This window comes from Varroa jacobsoni, unplaced genomic scaffold (assembly GCF_002532875.2).
Source record: "Varroa jacobsoni isolate VJ856 unplaced genomic scaffold, vjacob_1.0 contig01664, whole genome shotgun sequence".
Taxonomy (NCBI): Eukaryota; Metazoa; Arthropoda; class Arachnida; order Mesostigmata; family Varroidae; genus Varroa; species Varroa jacobsoni.
The window spans coordinates 6,537-22,803 of record NW_019214673.1 but is presented as its reverse complement, the minus strand read 5'-3'; the positions used below and the strand labels follow the sequence as shown (position 1 = coordinate 22,803).

The following is a 16,267-nucleotide window of genomic DNA, read 5'->3' as shown; positions in this document are numbered from 1 at the left end:
AGCTTAGATTTTCCTCCAGCTAGTAAACTAAACAAAATAACCAATCGGCAACAAACTAACGAGTAACTGCAATCGCCGAAAAAACTCTTAGGGCGGATAAATTCAAATTCGATGACTAGGTTAGATATTCTCTATTGTACGTTTGAACATTGTCGTGCTTTGCTTAACTTGACGTATTACAAGCTAAGTGTAACTATAAAGGTGAGTTGTCCCTTTACGCCGATGTCGCATGATATCCGGTTCACGTATTAGCACGTTATACGTTCATATATACGCTGTGTATAATGTGTGCGCTATATATAATGTGGGGTGGGAGCTTTAGCTGGAAATTCAAACCTTGGCGGGCTAGTTACCGTGGCGGGCATACGTCTGCCGATTATTCTAAGTACTCTAAAAAAGAAAAGCTAGTTGTTTTTAGAACAAAACACCAAGCTCAAACTGGGCCAAATTTCATAGAGTCGAAGCTGTTATCCAATGTTTTTGCGCTAGACGGATCGTCAACGGAATAATCAATATTTCAGGTTATTCCAAATCGGTAATGTACCACTTCGCAAACATGTATTCGTGTGCGGAAGAAATAGAGCTGGTGCAACCGCTGCAAGGCGGGAAATCTGCGACGACGGAGATAATCACTGGTGCCATTTTTGACGATTTTTTGTTTCGATTAGGTCGTTAGCGAAGACATTTGATATGAATAGGCAAACCATATTCCAGATTTGCCATGCAGAGTTTACGTCATATCTCATAAAAGTCAAACAGATACTTTCTGCGAGTAGGTGGTGTGCGTTGGTTCTTTTCTACGATTTTCGTGACAGAGAATAGTCAGCATCTATGCAAAAATCAACCACAGAAATAATCGTTGTCATGTTCACGATTAGGAGGATACATATACTGTGAATGAAAGCAAACTTGTGGCAATAATCACGGTTTGAGTCTGGCGTCCGCCAACACAGATGTCATGCCACTGTACATTTCCTAGAAAGAGGAATATGTCACTAGAATTTTTTCTGCCTATTTCAGTAACTGTTGTGCAGCCATGAGTAGTTGTGCGTGTTTCAGTATGACATGGCTCTGGCTGATACTAATGCAGAAGGATATGAACATATTCTGAAATAAACACATACAACGACCGATAGCTCAGATTTGAGCCTTTTAGAGCGTCATTCGGCGAAAGTTGAACACGTTTGCAAAATTGCAAAGGAACATTTGAAACAGCGGTTCAGATTCTCAATTGAAGCTGAAGCAATTGTGCTGACTGATGGTTATAATTAATAAAAATTATCGTCAGGAATAGCATCTTTACATTTCGTTCAAATCTGTCTTTTTCTGTATATAGTCGCAAAAACAAAAGGTTATAAAAATTTCCAGTTTAGACAGTCTACCGAAAAATCTGGTGTTAAGTGAAGAACAGCGGTGTCTGTGTCCAACTTTTACCATTGTTGACTTGTTATTGGTCTACATGTGGGGCGATTTTAAATAACTAAGTTCACGGCGTATAACACACACCTGATTTGTATTAGACACCAAATGAATTCGGGAAACCAAGAAAACAGAGACGAAACACGCATCGACAGTGACAACAAGTTTGATACTCCCGAAGCGGTATTCGCTCGTATATCGACGGACAGGGTTTTTCAGTAAAGTGTAACAGAACATCGGCCGGGAGTGGACGGCAATAGATCTTTCGCTTGTTCCATTTGCCTGCAATTGGACTATGGCTCAACGCCTTAGGGACCTTGCCTTGTCTATCCTTCGCTAGTGCGGTCCGCTTAGACCTGGACAAATCGATGTTTAAGTACAGTTCACTTTCTTTCTTCTTTTATCAAACCCTCTTTTATAAGACAGTCCTTATCGCGGCACTTTATCGAGTGTGTTACATTTGAGTACAGCATATTGTTCATTGGGAACTTCACTTAAAACTTGTGCCACTAACTTTGTTGTATATGAGGGGGGTCAGAAAGCATTGATTGATTACAGAACTTTATTTACGTAGTAGTCTTCGAACAATTCGCTTACTTGCACAAGCGATTCACTTCACCTATACCAAAGAACATACATATTGCTCCTCCAACAGAGCTTTCCCAATAATAAAATATCCCGAAATTCAAGAAAATTGGCCGACAGTTTCTTTCAATCAGCATAGGTATAGTGAAACGTGTATTGACACTAGAAAATAGGTACCGGCTAAATGTACACCCGCACTTAATCTGGTCTTTTCTATCTAGTCTAGAATCTAGAATTTTCTAGAGTTAAACCATCGAAATAAGCATGATATCCTAAACTGACGAATAGAGACGGTTCATTTTATGCTGTCACTCTTCAATAACTAACTAGAGAGTTCCAATGAAGGACCTAGTTTTTTCAGCAGATACCTAAATATGCAAGTTATATTGCCGCTAGGTACAAAAAACACATATCATATCTTTAATAGTAAATGTAGTTACCGGTTTTGTGATAATAAAAAAAATAAGCTTTCATTTAGACAGAAAAAAATATTTACGAGAACATCACTATTTCCTCGCAAGCGAACATTTAGCGCTATATATACGTATATCATCCGTGCGCAACTGTTTATTTGATGAAAATATATCACTGATTAAATGGTGACCCTTATCTTTACTAAAGCCGAATAACAAAAAAAAACTATAGTTTTTTTTTTATCGATAACAAAGTTCTCAAGCATCCTTTAAATAGGCTGTTTCAACTTAGAACGTCAGTTGGTCTAACGTAATCAAACGTCTAAACAAGTACTTTCAGTTTCAACACTCGCCTTGAAAGCGATAGGGTCACAACATTATAGTATTACCATAAGCCTATACTTTATGGACAGCGCAATGCGAACGTAGCACTATTGCCCATTGACACGATGAGTGCCAAACTTCATAACACCCTTTTCTTACCATCTGGACTGTTCGATCAGACGTAAACTACTCAAAACCCTCTAGGACGGATTTTGTCACTTCAACAAAACATGTCATCGCTCTTGGTAACACTTTACCTATCACTAGTGCGTAGGAAAAAAACACACATGCATATGAGTGTCTGTATGCTTATGTTGTCATGCAATAGCGATATTAATCGTATGGAAGATTAGAATCGTAAGACTAGTCGATCAAAAACAATTTCATAAATTATTAGGGTTTCTATTGGTCGCTATAGGCTATCGGCGTGCCCTAGCCAGCACGACAGCGTCACGTCTAATCGTTCTGTAACGACTAGTAGTAACGACTGTTGACTGTAGGAATCATCCCCGATCTAATTAGTGTGAAATTCTCGATGCAATTCAATTCGATCACATTGGCCTAGCAACCTAGGTGGCCATTCATGCTCGAGCAGGACACATAGTGCCAACGCTGACGAAAATGGAAGTATGTCGCATAAGTAAAGCTCGTTCTACATAACGAAATAGCAACACTTTTTCCGCACGCAGTGACCCTTTGAATCTAAGGGCAAACATTGAGCACTAATATGCCAGAAAAAATATGGCATGGTTAAAGGAACAGCTTTTTTACTGTGGTAGTGAGTGGCGACGCGCTATATTCCAAGCCAACTCACACGTGACATCGTTTCATAGTGTGGCCCTCTGACATACACATCTGCAAAGAACTTCTCTCATATCCAGACGATGAGAATAAAGTGGTACTCTACTCGAACTGTGCAGCGTTCATTAACAAGGGTAAGTTACCAATGATCAATGATTCAGGTAAGTTTCCACTTGCTGTTGATCGCATCACGTTACTGATTGGTACCGATATTGTTCTTAGTGCTGAATCAACTAAACGTCGGGTTTTCTACGATGTGAAAACATTTTCACCACATCTTTTTTTCAAACATTTTTTTGTAGTAGAAATGATTTTTTGACAAGAGTTTGTCAGAGCTCGACGCAATGCGGCCATGTGATATCACTTTTTTCGCAGATTAAAATGCCCAAAAATTCAAGTGACGTTATTACAGGGTAGGGCAGGACTGGGCTAAAGAAATCTGTTTCCAGTTTGAGAATTGGAGACGCCACATCAACCACAGAATCTTGGGTAGCGTTCATGTTTCATGCGTCATGCAGAACGATTACGCATTATCATTGTCGAGATTCGAACTTTTTTTTTGAACGAAGATGAGAACATTTTTGCAGAGTTCTTATCGGTCGGACATTGACGCTGCTAAGACAGTCAAGAATGCTTTTGCTGAGAAAGCGTCACCTAGATAGCCACATAAGTTGATAATCTAGCAAGCCTTTTAAACTACTGCCTGTCAAGGGCCTGTAAAGACGCTCATGCTTGTTCAGGGAACCAAACAACACTAAGTTACTATTTGGCGCAGTCTCGTATTGTAAAGGTCCTGTCATGCCTCAGGCGAAGACTGTAACTTAGTTTTAGCAGAAATATAAAATGTATTTTTTCATTCCAAACTGGTCGACCCTGTAGAGCCACGCTATGCTTTTTCTGACCCCTTTGGATATCAAGTAATTATACGGCAACCATTAACGTTCTCTGAACACGGATACTATGCTTTGGTTTGATTTATAAACTATAGATTTACTGCGAAGATTTAGAGGAAGCAAATAAAAAATGGAGAATGTCGTTGATCACTTCAATTATATCTATCGTATTTTGCTATATACGCTGCAATGTAGCTTAGCAAAGCATCCAGTTTTTTTAGGATAATGTTTTGCAAGAGTGTTTTCTGAACGAATTAGGCTCATCCATAGAACTAAAGACAAACTATTAAAACTTCAAGTCTGCTGAAAGCAGATCTTCCATATGGATGTCCGTTGGGTACGCAACCTCATAGAATATTACCTAAGAATTGTTCGCTTTGTCTTATAAACGCGTTCAACAAATACCCGTACTAACTCTTTGCGTTATTATAGGAAGATTTGAGGTTTTCTGTAATGTTTTCTTTCCGGTTCTTTCTGACGTTCGTTGTGACAGCTGCAATACTTTTTGCACTGTCTAATGGCAACGAATCATCAGACTAACGTCAGCAACGTCATCAGATAAAAGTATGATCAATTGAAATGATATTGGTAATTTTCTAGTTAAAACTGTCCTAACGTCAGTATTCTGTCCCGACAGCCGCTCATGTCACGGAGAACACCAAGTATGACGATATGGTACTTCAGCTAATCCTTCAATTGTCGGATGAAATATCAAAATTGGGCGGAACGCGTCGTTTCTAAGAAAGTTCAAAAACGATTTCCATAAGGCGAACCGGAAGATTCTCAATATAGTTGAGATGTAAAATGCTAAGAAATTGACCAAGTGGTTCAAAAAGCCATTCTTCATTTTCGATTTAGAATTGTACGGCTGTGTTTTTGTTTTGATCAGCTTTGACCGTTATTTTTTTTTGGGACTTTTTACACCGTCTGGAGTTTTTGGCCGTTTCGCGCCCTTGCATTTTTAGTACTTCTGACCTCCTATCAGCAACATTTGGTTCCACTCGAAATTTAATGTGTAACGTATTTCAGGTCAACAAATGAATATATAGTAATGATAATATAGGAACTACATGGCCGTTCAGAATGCCGCCTTTAACGCATGTGAAACTATTTTTTTTTTTAATATAGCCTTGGAAACGACGCATAATAAAAATTTCCAGCCTAGATCTCCCGCCTTGTAGAAGGTTAAGCTAGATAGATACCTTCTATCACAATATCACTTCAATGTGTTTATTGTCGCTAGTAATTGTTCTTCATGCGGTACATACAACACATATGAACGGTGAAGTAGCCGCTATACATAAAATATGAAAAATCCAGGATCGAATCTCAGCACGAGACAGTCTGCAAGAGATCCTGCTGAATTGTTTCTGGCTTCTTTGTCCCGTGATTTTCATAGGTTGTTTTCAATAGCAGCATGGACCATTGTTAGCTACGACCTTCGATCATTCCGATAGCAACGTATTTATCGCACTGCTGTAAAAGTCTGTAGTGCGAGATTCGATGAAATCTCGAAAAGCAATTTCGCCATCATGCTGAAACTTCAGTAACTTCCATCTTAAAGGACCCAAAATCTACGGTTTGGTTGGTATCGTGGATAACAGAGAGCCCGTAGTTGTCATCCTTACGTTTCTCCCACCGTGATCTTTGTACCGTATACGGTCGAACGTTGCTGTGCGATAGAATTGGTTCACTTCTGCCCATTAATTTTCATTACCTGATGCGAAGCTTTCTCATTATCTCTTACCACTATTAATGGTACAGTCAAGTCATAATCGATAAACCAAGACTCATAAAACTGTAATGGATAAAATTGCTATATAAACATTAGATAAACACCACAGGCTTTCACAGCTATGCATTTACTTTATTTACGGTGATGTTTCGCCAGTTCATTTGTATCCGTTCACTGATATGACTTTTTGCGATGATAATAAAGGATCTAGTTTTTATCACAAATTCGGCACAAGAATTTAATCTATGTCTGTGTCTGATTTGAGCTTTCCTCAAAGTCACTCATTTACCCAGTTGCTCTACCCTATTTATTTGACGGTTGTAAGCAAGCACGGTATTTTTCGAGCGCTAACAACCGTGTGCTTTGAAGCGGCTTTAGCTTCCACCATAGCTCTTAACTTCTTACTTCTTCTACTTACTCTTCTAACTTAGAGTATCTCACGAGATTTTTCAAATTCAAGATTTTTTGCTTGCATTTGCCCATAGAGTTTCTAGTAGAAAGAACCTTCAGAGATCACTAGGTTCATACGGTAAGTGTCTCTACCGATGAAATTCTAAAATGGAACTCATATTTGTTCTCTGTGGTTCACGTTAACTCGGCTATTAAAAAGCTGACTAACGATATTCCATTGGACGATCTCAGATTTAAACGAGTACAAGATCGTCGCGAATTAAACACGCCGCACCGCACGCTGTTCTATAGAACAGCGTTAACTTCGATTATGAACTGAGGTCCGTCACGCTTTACACCGGACAACCTAATGAATTCGTGATAAGTGCAAAGGAATACTTTTAGTCATTAAATCGAGAAACGTTCCTTTATGGCGTGTTTCTTTGTTGCTGAAAGCTTGCTCTATCTTTAGCTTTTCTCTTCGAGCAGTTTTTTAGTTTTCGACTCGTAGCAAAAAACAGAAAAAGAAATGTGTATGTACTGTTTTATTTGTTGGGCATTGTTTTAATTTTTAATTGTATCTATGTCTATCTATTATTTACATTCCAGCCCAATGGTCTTTATAGGCTCATAAGCTCATTCCTAGGGGCTAATGGATTTCATCGGGTGATTAAAAAATTAACAAGATGTGCCAATGCGCAATGGCTGACGCCTATTAGAGTCAATATCCTTGTTATTCATCGACGCTCCGCAAGTCCAAATAAGTTCGACGACTTACGATCCAAAACGTGGCTATTATCAAAATGTATACAGCCATTGAGTTATTGAAAGACCACGTCTGCGAGCTGTGTAAACCATTGCGCGTGTAAGGTGACGTATTGGCCACAGAAATGGTGACGATGCCGAAAATTCGATAGGCTTGTGGCTGCCGATTGGCCGTACAGCCAGTCAATCGAGGTTACAGACGCGACCCGACCTACTGCAGCGATCATTGCTGGTAATACCTCTCAGGGTGGCCCACAAAATGGGAGCCCCGAAAGCACCTTTCTGGCCCCCTTGAGAGCTCTCTAGTCCCGTCTAAGAAGCCCCATACTACGCCATGCTTACGCAGATGATTACAGTGGATAATGCCCAGATCGCTCTTCCGAAAAGATGCCAAATTACACAAAGCGTGCAACTAATAAACTTACTTACCCGTTGCATACACTAGATAAATTGAACTCATTGATCGGCTCCGCATTATAAGTTATAAGTTAAGTAAACATCGCTAAGCCGTATCATGAGGTTGGGCACTAACATGGGTCCCTGCAGGTCAGACTACCATTCATCATTCTATTAGAGTAGGACCTTTTGCTTCAGACACGTGTGTGATGATCCAGCCGCTTAGAATATATAGCACGTTTTATTAGATTTTCGTGGAACTGATACACCAAAGCTTTCATGAAATATTTTTCTAGTTAAACACTTGAGGCTCGATGAGATGCGCTCCCAGTGACGGCATCGAACCGCTCTCAAGATTTGGCACGATGTCAAGCTACCGTACTGCGTACTTGACTACTAATCTTGATAGAGGGTTGATTTCATCAAAATTAGATACTCGACATTGTGCTCATTTGAAGCTTGAAATAACTAAGTTTTTTTTTGCTGGATCTATAGATTCCATTTAGAGCGCATTTTTTGTACTGGAAGTGGGTAAAAGGGTGGGGAAAAGGTGACCTTATTAGCTTGTTGCCTATACATAATACAATTGTTGAGCCCTTCGCGATTCGCTATTACAAGTTACCTGCCTCCCACCGCATGACCCAGAAGAACTACAAGTCCCCATTTAGACCGGTAACCCTTGTGAAGTAGAAGCAAAGGCTAGCCTAATTTTCAGATCTCTCCAGCATCACGCGATTATTTGTGTGATTCCTACTTGTCACTCAATCAGATTCCGTTAAACACGGAACAATGTTATTTCATCGCCATCTTAGTTTTAGTGATTAGAGTTAATATTAGCATATAATATTTGACTGCATTTACATAGTTCAAATAATACGAATGTCCTACGATAAGGACATGGTATATCGTAACTAAACTATGGTTGTCCTTTCCTTACAGCTTATTCATTTGATCAGCTTCTATAAGCACTATACGAAGTTGACCAGTTTGCACATAATTGTGATGCACTTTTTCTTCTTAAGCCTCCTGTTATGTGCTATCCATATTTCCGCTGAATAATAGGTCATTCGCAATTATCCATAGACATTTAGATAAGTGTTGCATAAGCACGAAAAAGATAATTAAGTCGAACGTCTATATTTAAGGCAGTATTTACAAAAATAACCGCTTCTATATATAAATGAGTTGAAATGTTATACATTATTCTTAATACAGCTTCCTTGGCACTCCCAAGCATAGTCGCTGAACCAGGCAACGCTTGGCTATTGAAAAACGGTACGAAGTATAGAGCTTGTTAAAGGCCCATTGTCAGTACTTATTCGCATAATCCCGAACGATAACTTCTGTTTATTTCAGCACTGCCGAAAGTAGGTCGATGAAGGGCACGTCTCTTTTGCAGGCACACGTCGTTGCGCATGCCAGTAAGAAACTCCGGCGCATCATGTTCTTAAACTGCAAATACCGTGGTTATTTCGTAGGTAAAGGTTCAGCCCAAAAATCCCTATTATGAGGAATTCTATTAAAGTAAAGGAAGATATTTTGGGCAGCATTTCACATACAAACGGGGCAAATACCAGTTAATAACAGAAGGCTTCTTATTCATTAGGGCATAACATTAACAGGTTATTTGACATGATACCTTAATCCGATTTCAAACACTCTTTTCAAAATCGTCATTAAAACTATTATCCTTTGTGAACCTGTTTTTTTTTTGACGGGTTCAAGTGATGACCCTCAGCAAGTGAACGCTTATCTAAATGCATAGCGGCACTCCTTGAGAAATTAAGCTTCTGCAGATCATTTCACTTGCTCTCTTCCTGGTATCATTTGTTATTTTTATTATTAGGCTTTCGTGCTTTATTTCCTATAACCAAATGTGCGTCCGTATTGCTCTCCAGTAATTTCAGTCTTCTTTTCCCTCTTGATGTCCTCACGCTATGCCTATTTGATCAGCTATTTTTCATTGAGATGGTTACCTATATTGTAGTGCGATTTAGCTATCAATTCAACCGGTTGTTCCGAGAATTGCAAGTTTGTGCTAGCACAACGGCCTAGTCGTCGGCCTAGGCGGTTGGGTTAATTAACTCTCATAAGCAATTGCTATTGCTGTCCCCACCCCGCTATTGGATTCCCCCATCTTTTTCTGTGTCTCCGTCCTGTCTCTTACCAGCAGCACCTAGAAGTAGTAGTAGTTGCGGTAGAAAGGCCAGTAGGAGTGGAAGCGCTATATGCAACTGGCATAACAAGGCGGTTATACGCCAGCGCGATGGGCAGTGCCAACGTAAAGAAGCCGCTACCGCCGCTCCTTCTGGCAATTCTGGCGTCTGCTGGCTACGAGGTACGCGTTCTCGGAAGTCTTTCATCACTCGCAGTTCCGCCGTGTTTCTTGGCATATCCTACACTTGCCCTGCCAGAATCAATCCTCAAGTTAGGGGGCTGTCTAACTACACCTCGATGAGGTCCTGCTAGTGTTACACGCCCCTTATATCCGGTGAACGCATCTCATATATGTATTCAGGAGTAAACACAGCACTCTTTCTCCTTTTTCGTGTGAAACAACGATTCAATATTCACAAAGGCACACTCGTAAATCTCGACGGCTGTTCCTATAAGGGCACAAAGCTGTTCTCGCTGTTACTATGGTCGTTGTTAATGTTTTTCACTGTTTTTTTGCTGATGTTTCACGGGTCAATTCACTATACACAAAACGGTAGCTCCAATCACCTTTCTTGTATTGTACACTTTTTTCGCCGTCATATTTCAAAAAAACATTGACAAGGCCCAAACATGCTTTCATCTGCCGTTGTCGTACCACAGCACAACGAGTAATTACCTATGACTTGCTAAATTGTAGTTCTCACATTATAAGGACATGAACTATTCCACCAATTAACTTTGATCTTAGACATCGATGATCTTACTTAGTGAATATAGGACGTTAACAATAGCATGCTAGAATCACCACAACATTTAAGTATGACAAAAGACACTTAGAACGTTTATAATATGTGGAATAAGCTTTTCCTTAGCATTTTATGTTATGTAGTAAAAAGTGATTTTTAAAATTTGATGCAGCCTTACTTTCTGGCGCACGTTAGACAGCTTTGCGTTTATAATGGCTATACGTGCCGTACAGCAATCCTGGGCGACTTTGTCTGCAAAAATCGACCGGTGTCGTGGTCTTCGCGCGCTTAAAAGAAGGAGGGAACTTGAGGAAAGGGTCGCACTCCATCCCCTGGTGGTGCTATACCGAACTACAAGCTTCTGGTAGAACAGGAAGTCAGATGAGGCGCGACCGCTGCTGCTAATGGAAGCAATGTAACGGACCTAGAAATGCAATTGACAAAACTTACCAAACTATTAAGATGTGGACGAGTCGATAGATATATAAAACCTTAAATATAATTGGAAAGCAGTGAGTTTATTATCTCAGAGCTTACGATTAAGTAGCAATCTTCGTTATTAAGGTCGTTTATAACTAGAATTTGCGCCTAGGCCGCTGGGTCTTTTTTCTCTACGGGGAACATTGAACGTAATTTATCCCATGCTAGTTTTATTCTTATGGTTCAACAAACGTGTCTTAAGTAGCCTTTTGATCCATATAGTTTAGTGTCATATAGCAACTGAAAAGCACCTACCCAACTTGCTGCTTTTCACTCGCTAGAGATATAATAAGGTAGAACAATGAGAATATATAGGCCCACTTCCACCGATAAGATTTTTCAGCTTCAAGATAATGCGCGTCATTTCTTAAAATTTCCCTAGTTCGTCCTGAATTGGCAATCTTTATCAGACGTACCAGCTGCAAGCATAGAAGCTCCGTAGGTGTCCAATTTTAGGCCTTATCTATGCTTAACGGTCTGACGCATATATATATATATAATGTTCAGGTTGAAGATGGGCTGCAAAAGTATGAAACAATGCTTGTTAGGACTTCACGAACGCCTAAGAGAATTTTGTTTTTTTTCTAATACCTAGTGCTGGGTTTACTTATTCGGCAGGAAACAGCTTAACAATGATAGGTAATTTTATGAAAATAGTATCAATATGTGTGGAATATATGTATGGCAACGTTCTGTTAATGCTATACGAACATATGTGCTTTATCCTTAAATACAAACCGCCAGTGAATGCAGTAAAATGTAATCAAACCGCTTGTTTAATTTTCTATCACCATTCCATCCTCTATGATTCAAGAGAAAATATCAAAATAATGAGTGTTCTTAGGACACCTACCAAAATCGGCCGTGTTGCTTAAGTATAATCACCATCGTCTTCAAGGAGCTGCGATTTTTCACTCTGGACGCATGTCAATGATCATAATGAGTTACACGAATTAATAATTTGGTATATATTGCCATAGGTTTTGAGAAATATGAATATATCTTTACCCTCGAAGCGAACGACGAAAATGGACCCTGTATGATTTGATTTCACGCGCAAGGACTTTCTTCTCTGTGACATGACCAAAATTCTATTGTAACATCAGCTGCTTTAATGGGTTTAAGCGAACGCTGAAGAACTTCTTTGATTTAACAATGAGAGCAAACAAAAAAGATGTCATATAATTCACTAGTACTGACAGTGGCTTTACCATTGTTTCGTTCAGCCAGGCCAGGATCCCCTTTAGTCATCCTGGGCCACGTCTTCTCACCATAGTTAACTCAGTACTTCCGATGCTTTTCTTAGTAGCAAGTATATCCAATAGGCCTAGACGTAATTGTTTATCTATGAGAAAATTTGAGGCTTACGACATAAAGGTAAATCAGTATATGCAGGTGTAGCAAAATCTTGGAAGACATTTAGCCTTAGTGGACAGCTAGCGGGAGGTTCGTACCATCCAACTTCAATAAAAAAATAATATTAAAATAGTACAAGCTGAAGCGACATTGGCAGGAATTAACCAATTCTAGTTGCGCATTTTATACGCTAGGCTACTAACAAGAAAAAGAACAAAGGGAGATTCATTTTAGGAAGGTATTCTAGCAAATAAGTAATCATTAACTAAGTTCAATCAAGCGATAGCTTGGCTTGATAAATTCTATGCATCTTTGTAAAGCAAAATATGTGTCACCGATAACCCTCGCATGGGGCAAAGCCATATTTATGCCACTTCCCTTTTAAATGCCAATAGATTATTTAGTATGCATATTAAGCAGCGTAGTACACGGAAAAAGAGAAACATGCAACGAACAGTTGGAAAACTTAAAGTTCTCATTGGTCGTTCGTTCGAAGAGTACTTTAATTTACTGTGTATTCGATAGTAAGTTGACTTTGAAGCCATTGAGGTACACTGATCAACAATAGCCGAACAGATGCCCAGCAATTAATAGCCTTTTGAACTAAAGTTATTCGAATCACCTGTAGAGGCATTTAGCTCTTTCAGTCTAAGCGACTATTAATGCCAAGACAAAATAACTTGTGTCAGGTCTGATCTCGTGATGGCAACCCACACAAATCTGACAGCTGTCTAATTATACAGTCGGGAAACTGGATTGGATCAGAATACAAACTCTCTGTGCTAACAGTAGGAAATTGATTAGTCTAGAGATTTACTGGAGCATATTAAAATGTTTATCCGTTTATGAGTATAAGCACAATTGCAACCAGAAAAAAAAACCATCTATCTAATATTTAAACGCCATTTGATATTCATTTCTATTAAGACACGATCACTGTTGGAAAGCATCGTCATCTTACTAGTAAACAGGTAGCTAGTTAGCCATCACCATGATGATATACGACTTACCTGCGGAGAGGCTGGTCTAGAATGGCTTGCTTCACAGTGAAGCATCTATTAGAGACAAGTTTATGGATAGCTTCTCGGTTGGCAACAATTTCACACAGATGATATTTTTTGTAATACCTGTCTCCCTTCTTATTGGTCAAGCGAAAAAATACATACAAGCACTACGACCTAATTCCGAACGTAGCTACGTAAGATTCGCTTGGATCTTTTCAAGCGTGGTACTTGTGGCTGCAGGCAGTCCACTAATATAGTAGAGTATCTTTAATAGTATACGTAATAGAACAGCGACCGCGACTCAATTAAATATGTTTCATCGTACGCTACGACAATACCATAGCTCAGAATCAGTAGTACTTGTCGCTTTTGCATCACCATGGCAGCCAGCAGTAACTAGCCACATTGAACAAATGTCACCGTCTAAAATATATACGTTTTAAACCGTTGGTGATTGAACTAAGTAAATAATAAACATTACAATTTACGACCACCGGCTGTTTGATTTTGGACTGCGAAATTAATCAGTTAGTTAAAAAAATTCTCGCTAAAAAATCTGAGTATACGAGCGTACAGGCGTCAGTAATACGTACACAATTATCATACTACCTCGTATAGTTGTCTGAGGCTTGATACGTTATTAAGTACGAGAGTTCCGAATTTAGCAAATCTGCGGCTAAACTTCTGTAGAAGTTAGTATTAGCAGATGGCGGACGCTTAGCAACACCGTATTTCTAATGTAACATACCCCCCCTCCCCCCCCCCATAACGGTTTTTTTGAGAGAATTCTTTAGGCTAGGTACCTATTATATTTGTCATATGATATGGCACCTCCTGAATAAGGTTTATTTTCTTAAATACCGTCGCTCACATAAACATCCTAATTAACAAAGCCGCCAAAGACTCATGGAAGCCCTTTCGCTGACAATACCATCTGTGAACCGCAGTGCATATATGTCTTCAGGGAGCTTTTGGTTCTCATAAAGCTGGAATTAGTACTAACCTTCTTCCTACAAATCCGACGCACTGATCAACGGCTTTGTCGTGTCTCGGAACAATCTCAGATCAAGAGTCAAATTAACGTACACGTATCGCTAGTAAGCAATCACGACTGCCACGAGTTATGCCCACACGTTTTACTGTGTCAACGGACGATTTTTTACGTTTTAATCATGTTTTTCTTGTATGAAGAAGCAATCGTTTTGGCCGCAGAAGAGCTTCCACACATAGCGTACTTTATTTCTCGGTGGTTCCTGAGTGAAACAAAAGAAAAGACATGACGAAGGACTCTCTGGTTCATGTTATTACTATTCAGGCTACCCACATAATACTTATGAATGATAATTGCAAAGACATAAGCGAAACTGCCCTGACATCACCTTCGCCGGATTCTCTTAATGTCGTAGTAAGATATTTACTCAGGCTAAGGATCCAAGAAAAGTTCATCGCTATCCTTCTAAGATTTTGTTAAAAATCTTTGGCCTTCAATAGTGTTGCGTAAAAGACATTTAACAATTGGCCGAGAAACGAGAAACTTCATTTCGAAGAATCTACTTTAATTGCCTACAGGTCTTTCCAACATTAGGTAATTGCATACACGACCATTTCTTCTTCCTAGAGTCAGCTATGTGGGTGGACGGTTTAAAAAATATATCGGCTTAAAACTGGGGCATCATGAGTCTAAGGCTCATCAAGATTATCACTGTGTAAAAATAGTTCGCAGTGCTTGAAAAACAAAAAACCTAGTACAAGAAAAGACATGCCAAGGGCAGCTTCGTTCATATCCAGTAATAATTTATCTTGTCTTTGTTGTTTCCATTTAACATCTGCCTGTCTATCTTTATGTATAGTAGTACATATACCGACCTATTACATAACCAAATAACATGCAAATTTATTCATCCAGATGAAGATCAGTCACCAAAAGTAGTCGTCTAAGATTTTTTAGTCGTATGGATTCTAAGTCGTACGCTACAGCTGACATTCATTTAGACGTCCACTAGATGCCCTTCGCGGAGTTAATGAAATACTTGCCAGCTTTTATATTTTATTTTATATAAACACTTACCAGATATAGAATTGACGTTTACTTTCCTCTTATAATACGTGTCGTTTATTTGCTCGTTGGGCAATGCATACAAACATACATTGTTTTGGGCCTATAGAAGAATGTTCTTGCGCACACACTGTGATATAACACGTTTTAGGTTGCTGTACAGACTACACTTCAGTTTCGCCCCCTCTTTACCACAACCCATTCGAAAGAATGTAGTGAAATATAGCCCTATTCTTGCTCTAAAACCGTTGTTATGCGGGCCACTTTGTCTCTTTAAGTTTTTGCCTTAATAGGATAGGCATCCAAATGGAATTCGCCAGTCGCCATAAGTCGGATGGCCTTTCGTGTTTTACGCGTCCGCTACTTGAACTGTTAGGCATCTCGTAAAATAGCGGAAACCGTATAGTGGTTACATTTTAAACACACATAGGTAGTGTTGAGGCAATAAAAATATATTAATTTCACTTCTGCTCGTCAGGCAGAGGGTGTTTCATCTGCTAACGGGGTGGCTTGCAAGATCTCAAAGGTTCCTTCTCTGCCGCCTAGAGGCAGGCGAATAGTCCGAAGCCTATCAACTCTTTGTTGAACAGTTCCTGTACAATGTCATAGGCCACACTTGATTAGGCCGCGCAATTTAAATTAAATATTTAAAGAAATAACGCCTTTCGCGGCCACGGAAAGCAGCCACTCAGCTTGTTTGACCAGTTTATCTAAGGCGATGTTGATATGAGAAAGAACCTACTTGCG

The 16,267-nt window shown here is 39.4% G+C and overlaps 1 protein-coding gene across 2 annotated transcripts in view; it reads right to left on the bottom strand.

Moving 5' to 3' along the window:
- LOC111272141 (hemicentin-1) overlaps positions 1 to 14,754 on the bottom strand; it is a 44,864-nt gene extending 30,110 nt beyond the window's left edge. The window contains exons 1-4 of one of the 2 annotated variants that reach the window (XM_086973173.1): positions 14,468 to 14,754; positions 11,521 to 11,623; positions 10,803 to 11,048; positions 9,889 to 10,343 (exon numbers count right to left, since the gene is read on the bottom strand). In XM_086973173.1, coding sequence (XP_086829299.1) covers positions 9,889 to 10,114 — 226 coding nt within the window. In that variant the 5' untranslated portion in view covers positions 10,115 to 10,343; positions 10,803 to 11,048; positions 11,521 to 11,623; positions 14,468 to 14,754. Of the gene's footprint in view, positions 1 to 9,888; positions 11,049 to 11,520; positions 11,624 to 14,467 lie in introns of both variants that reach the window. The other variant, XM_086973172.1, reaches the window with a different exon arrangement.
- Between the last annotated feature and the right edge of the window lie 1,513 nt (positions 14,755 to 16,267).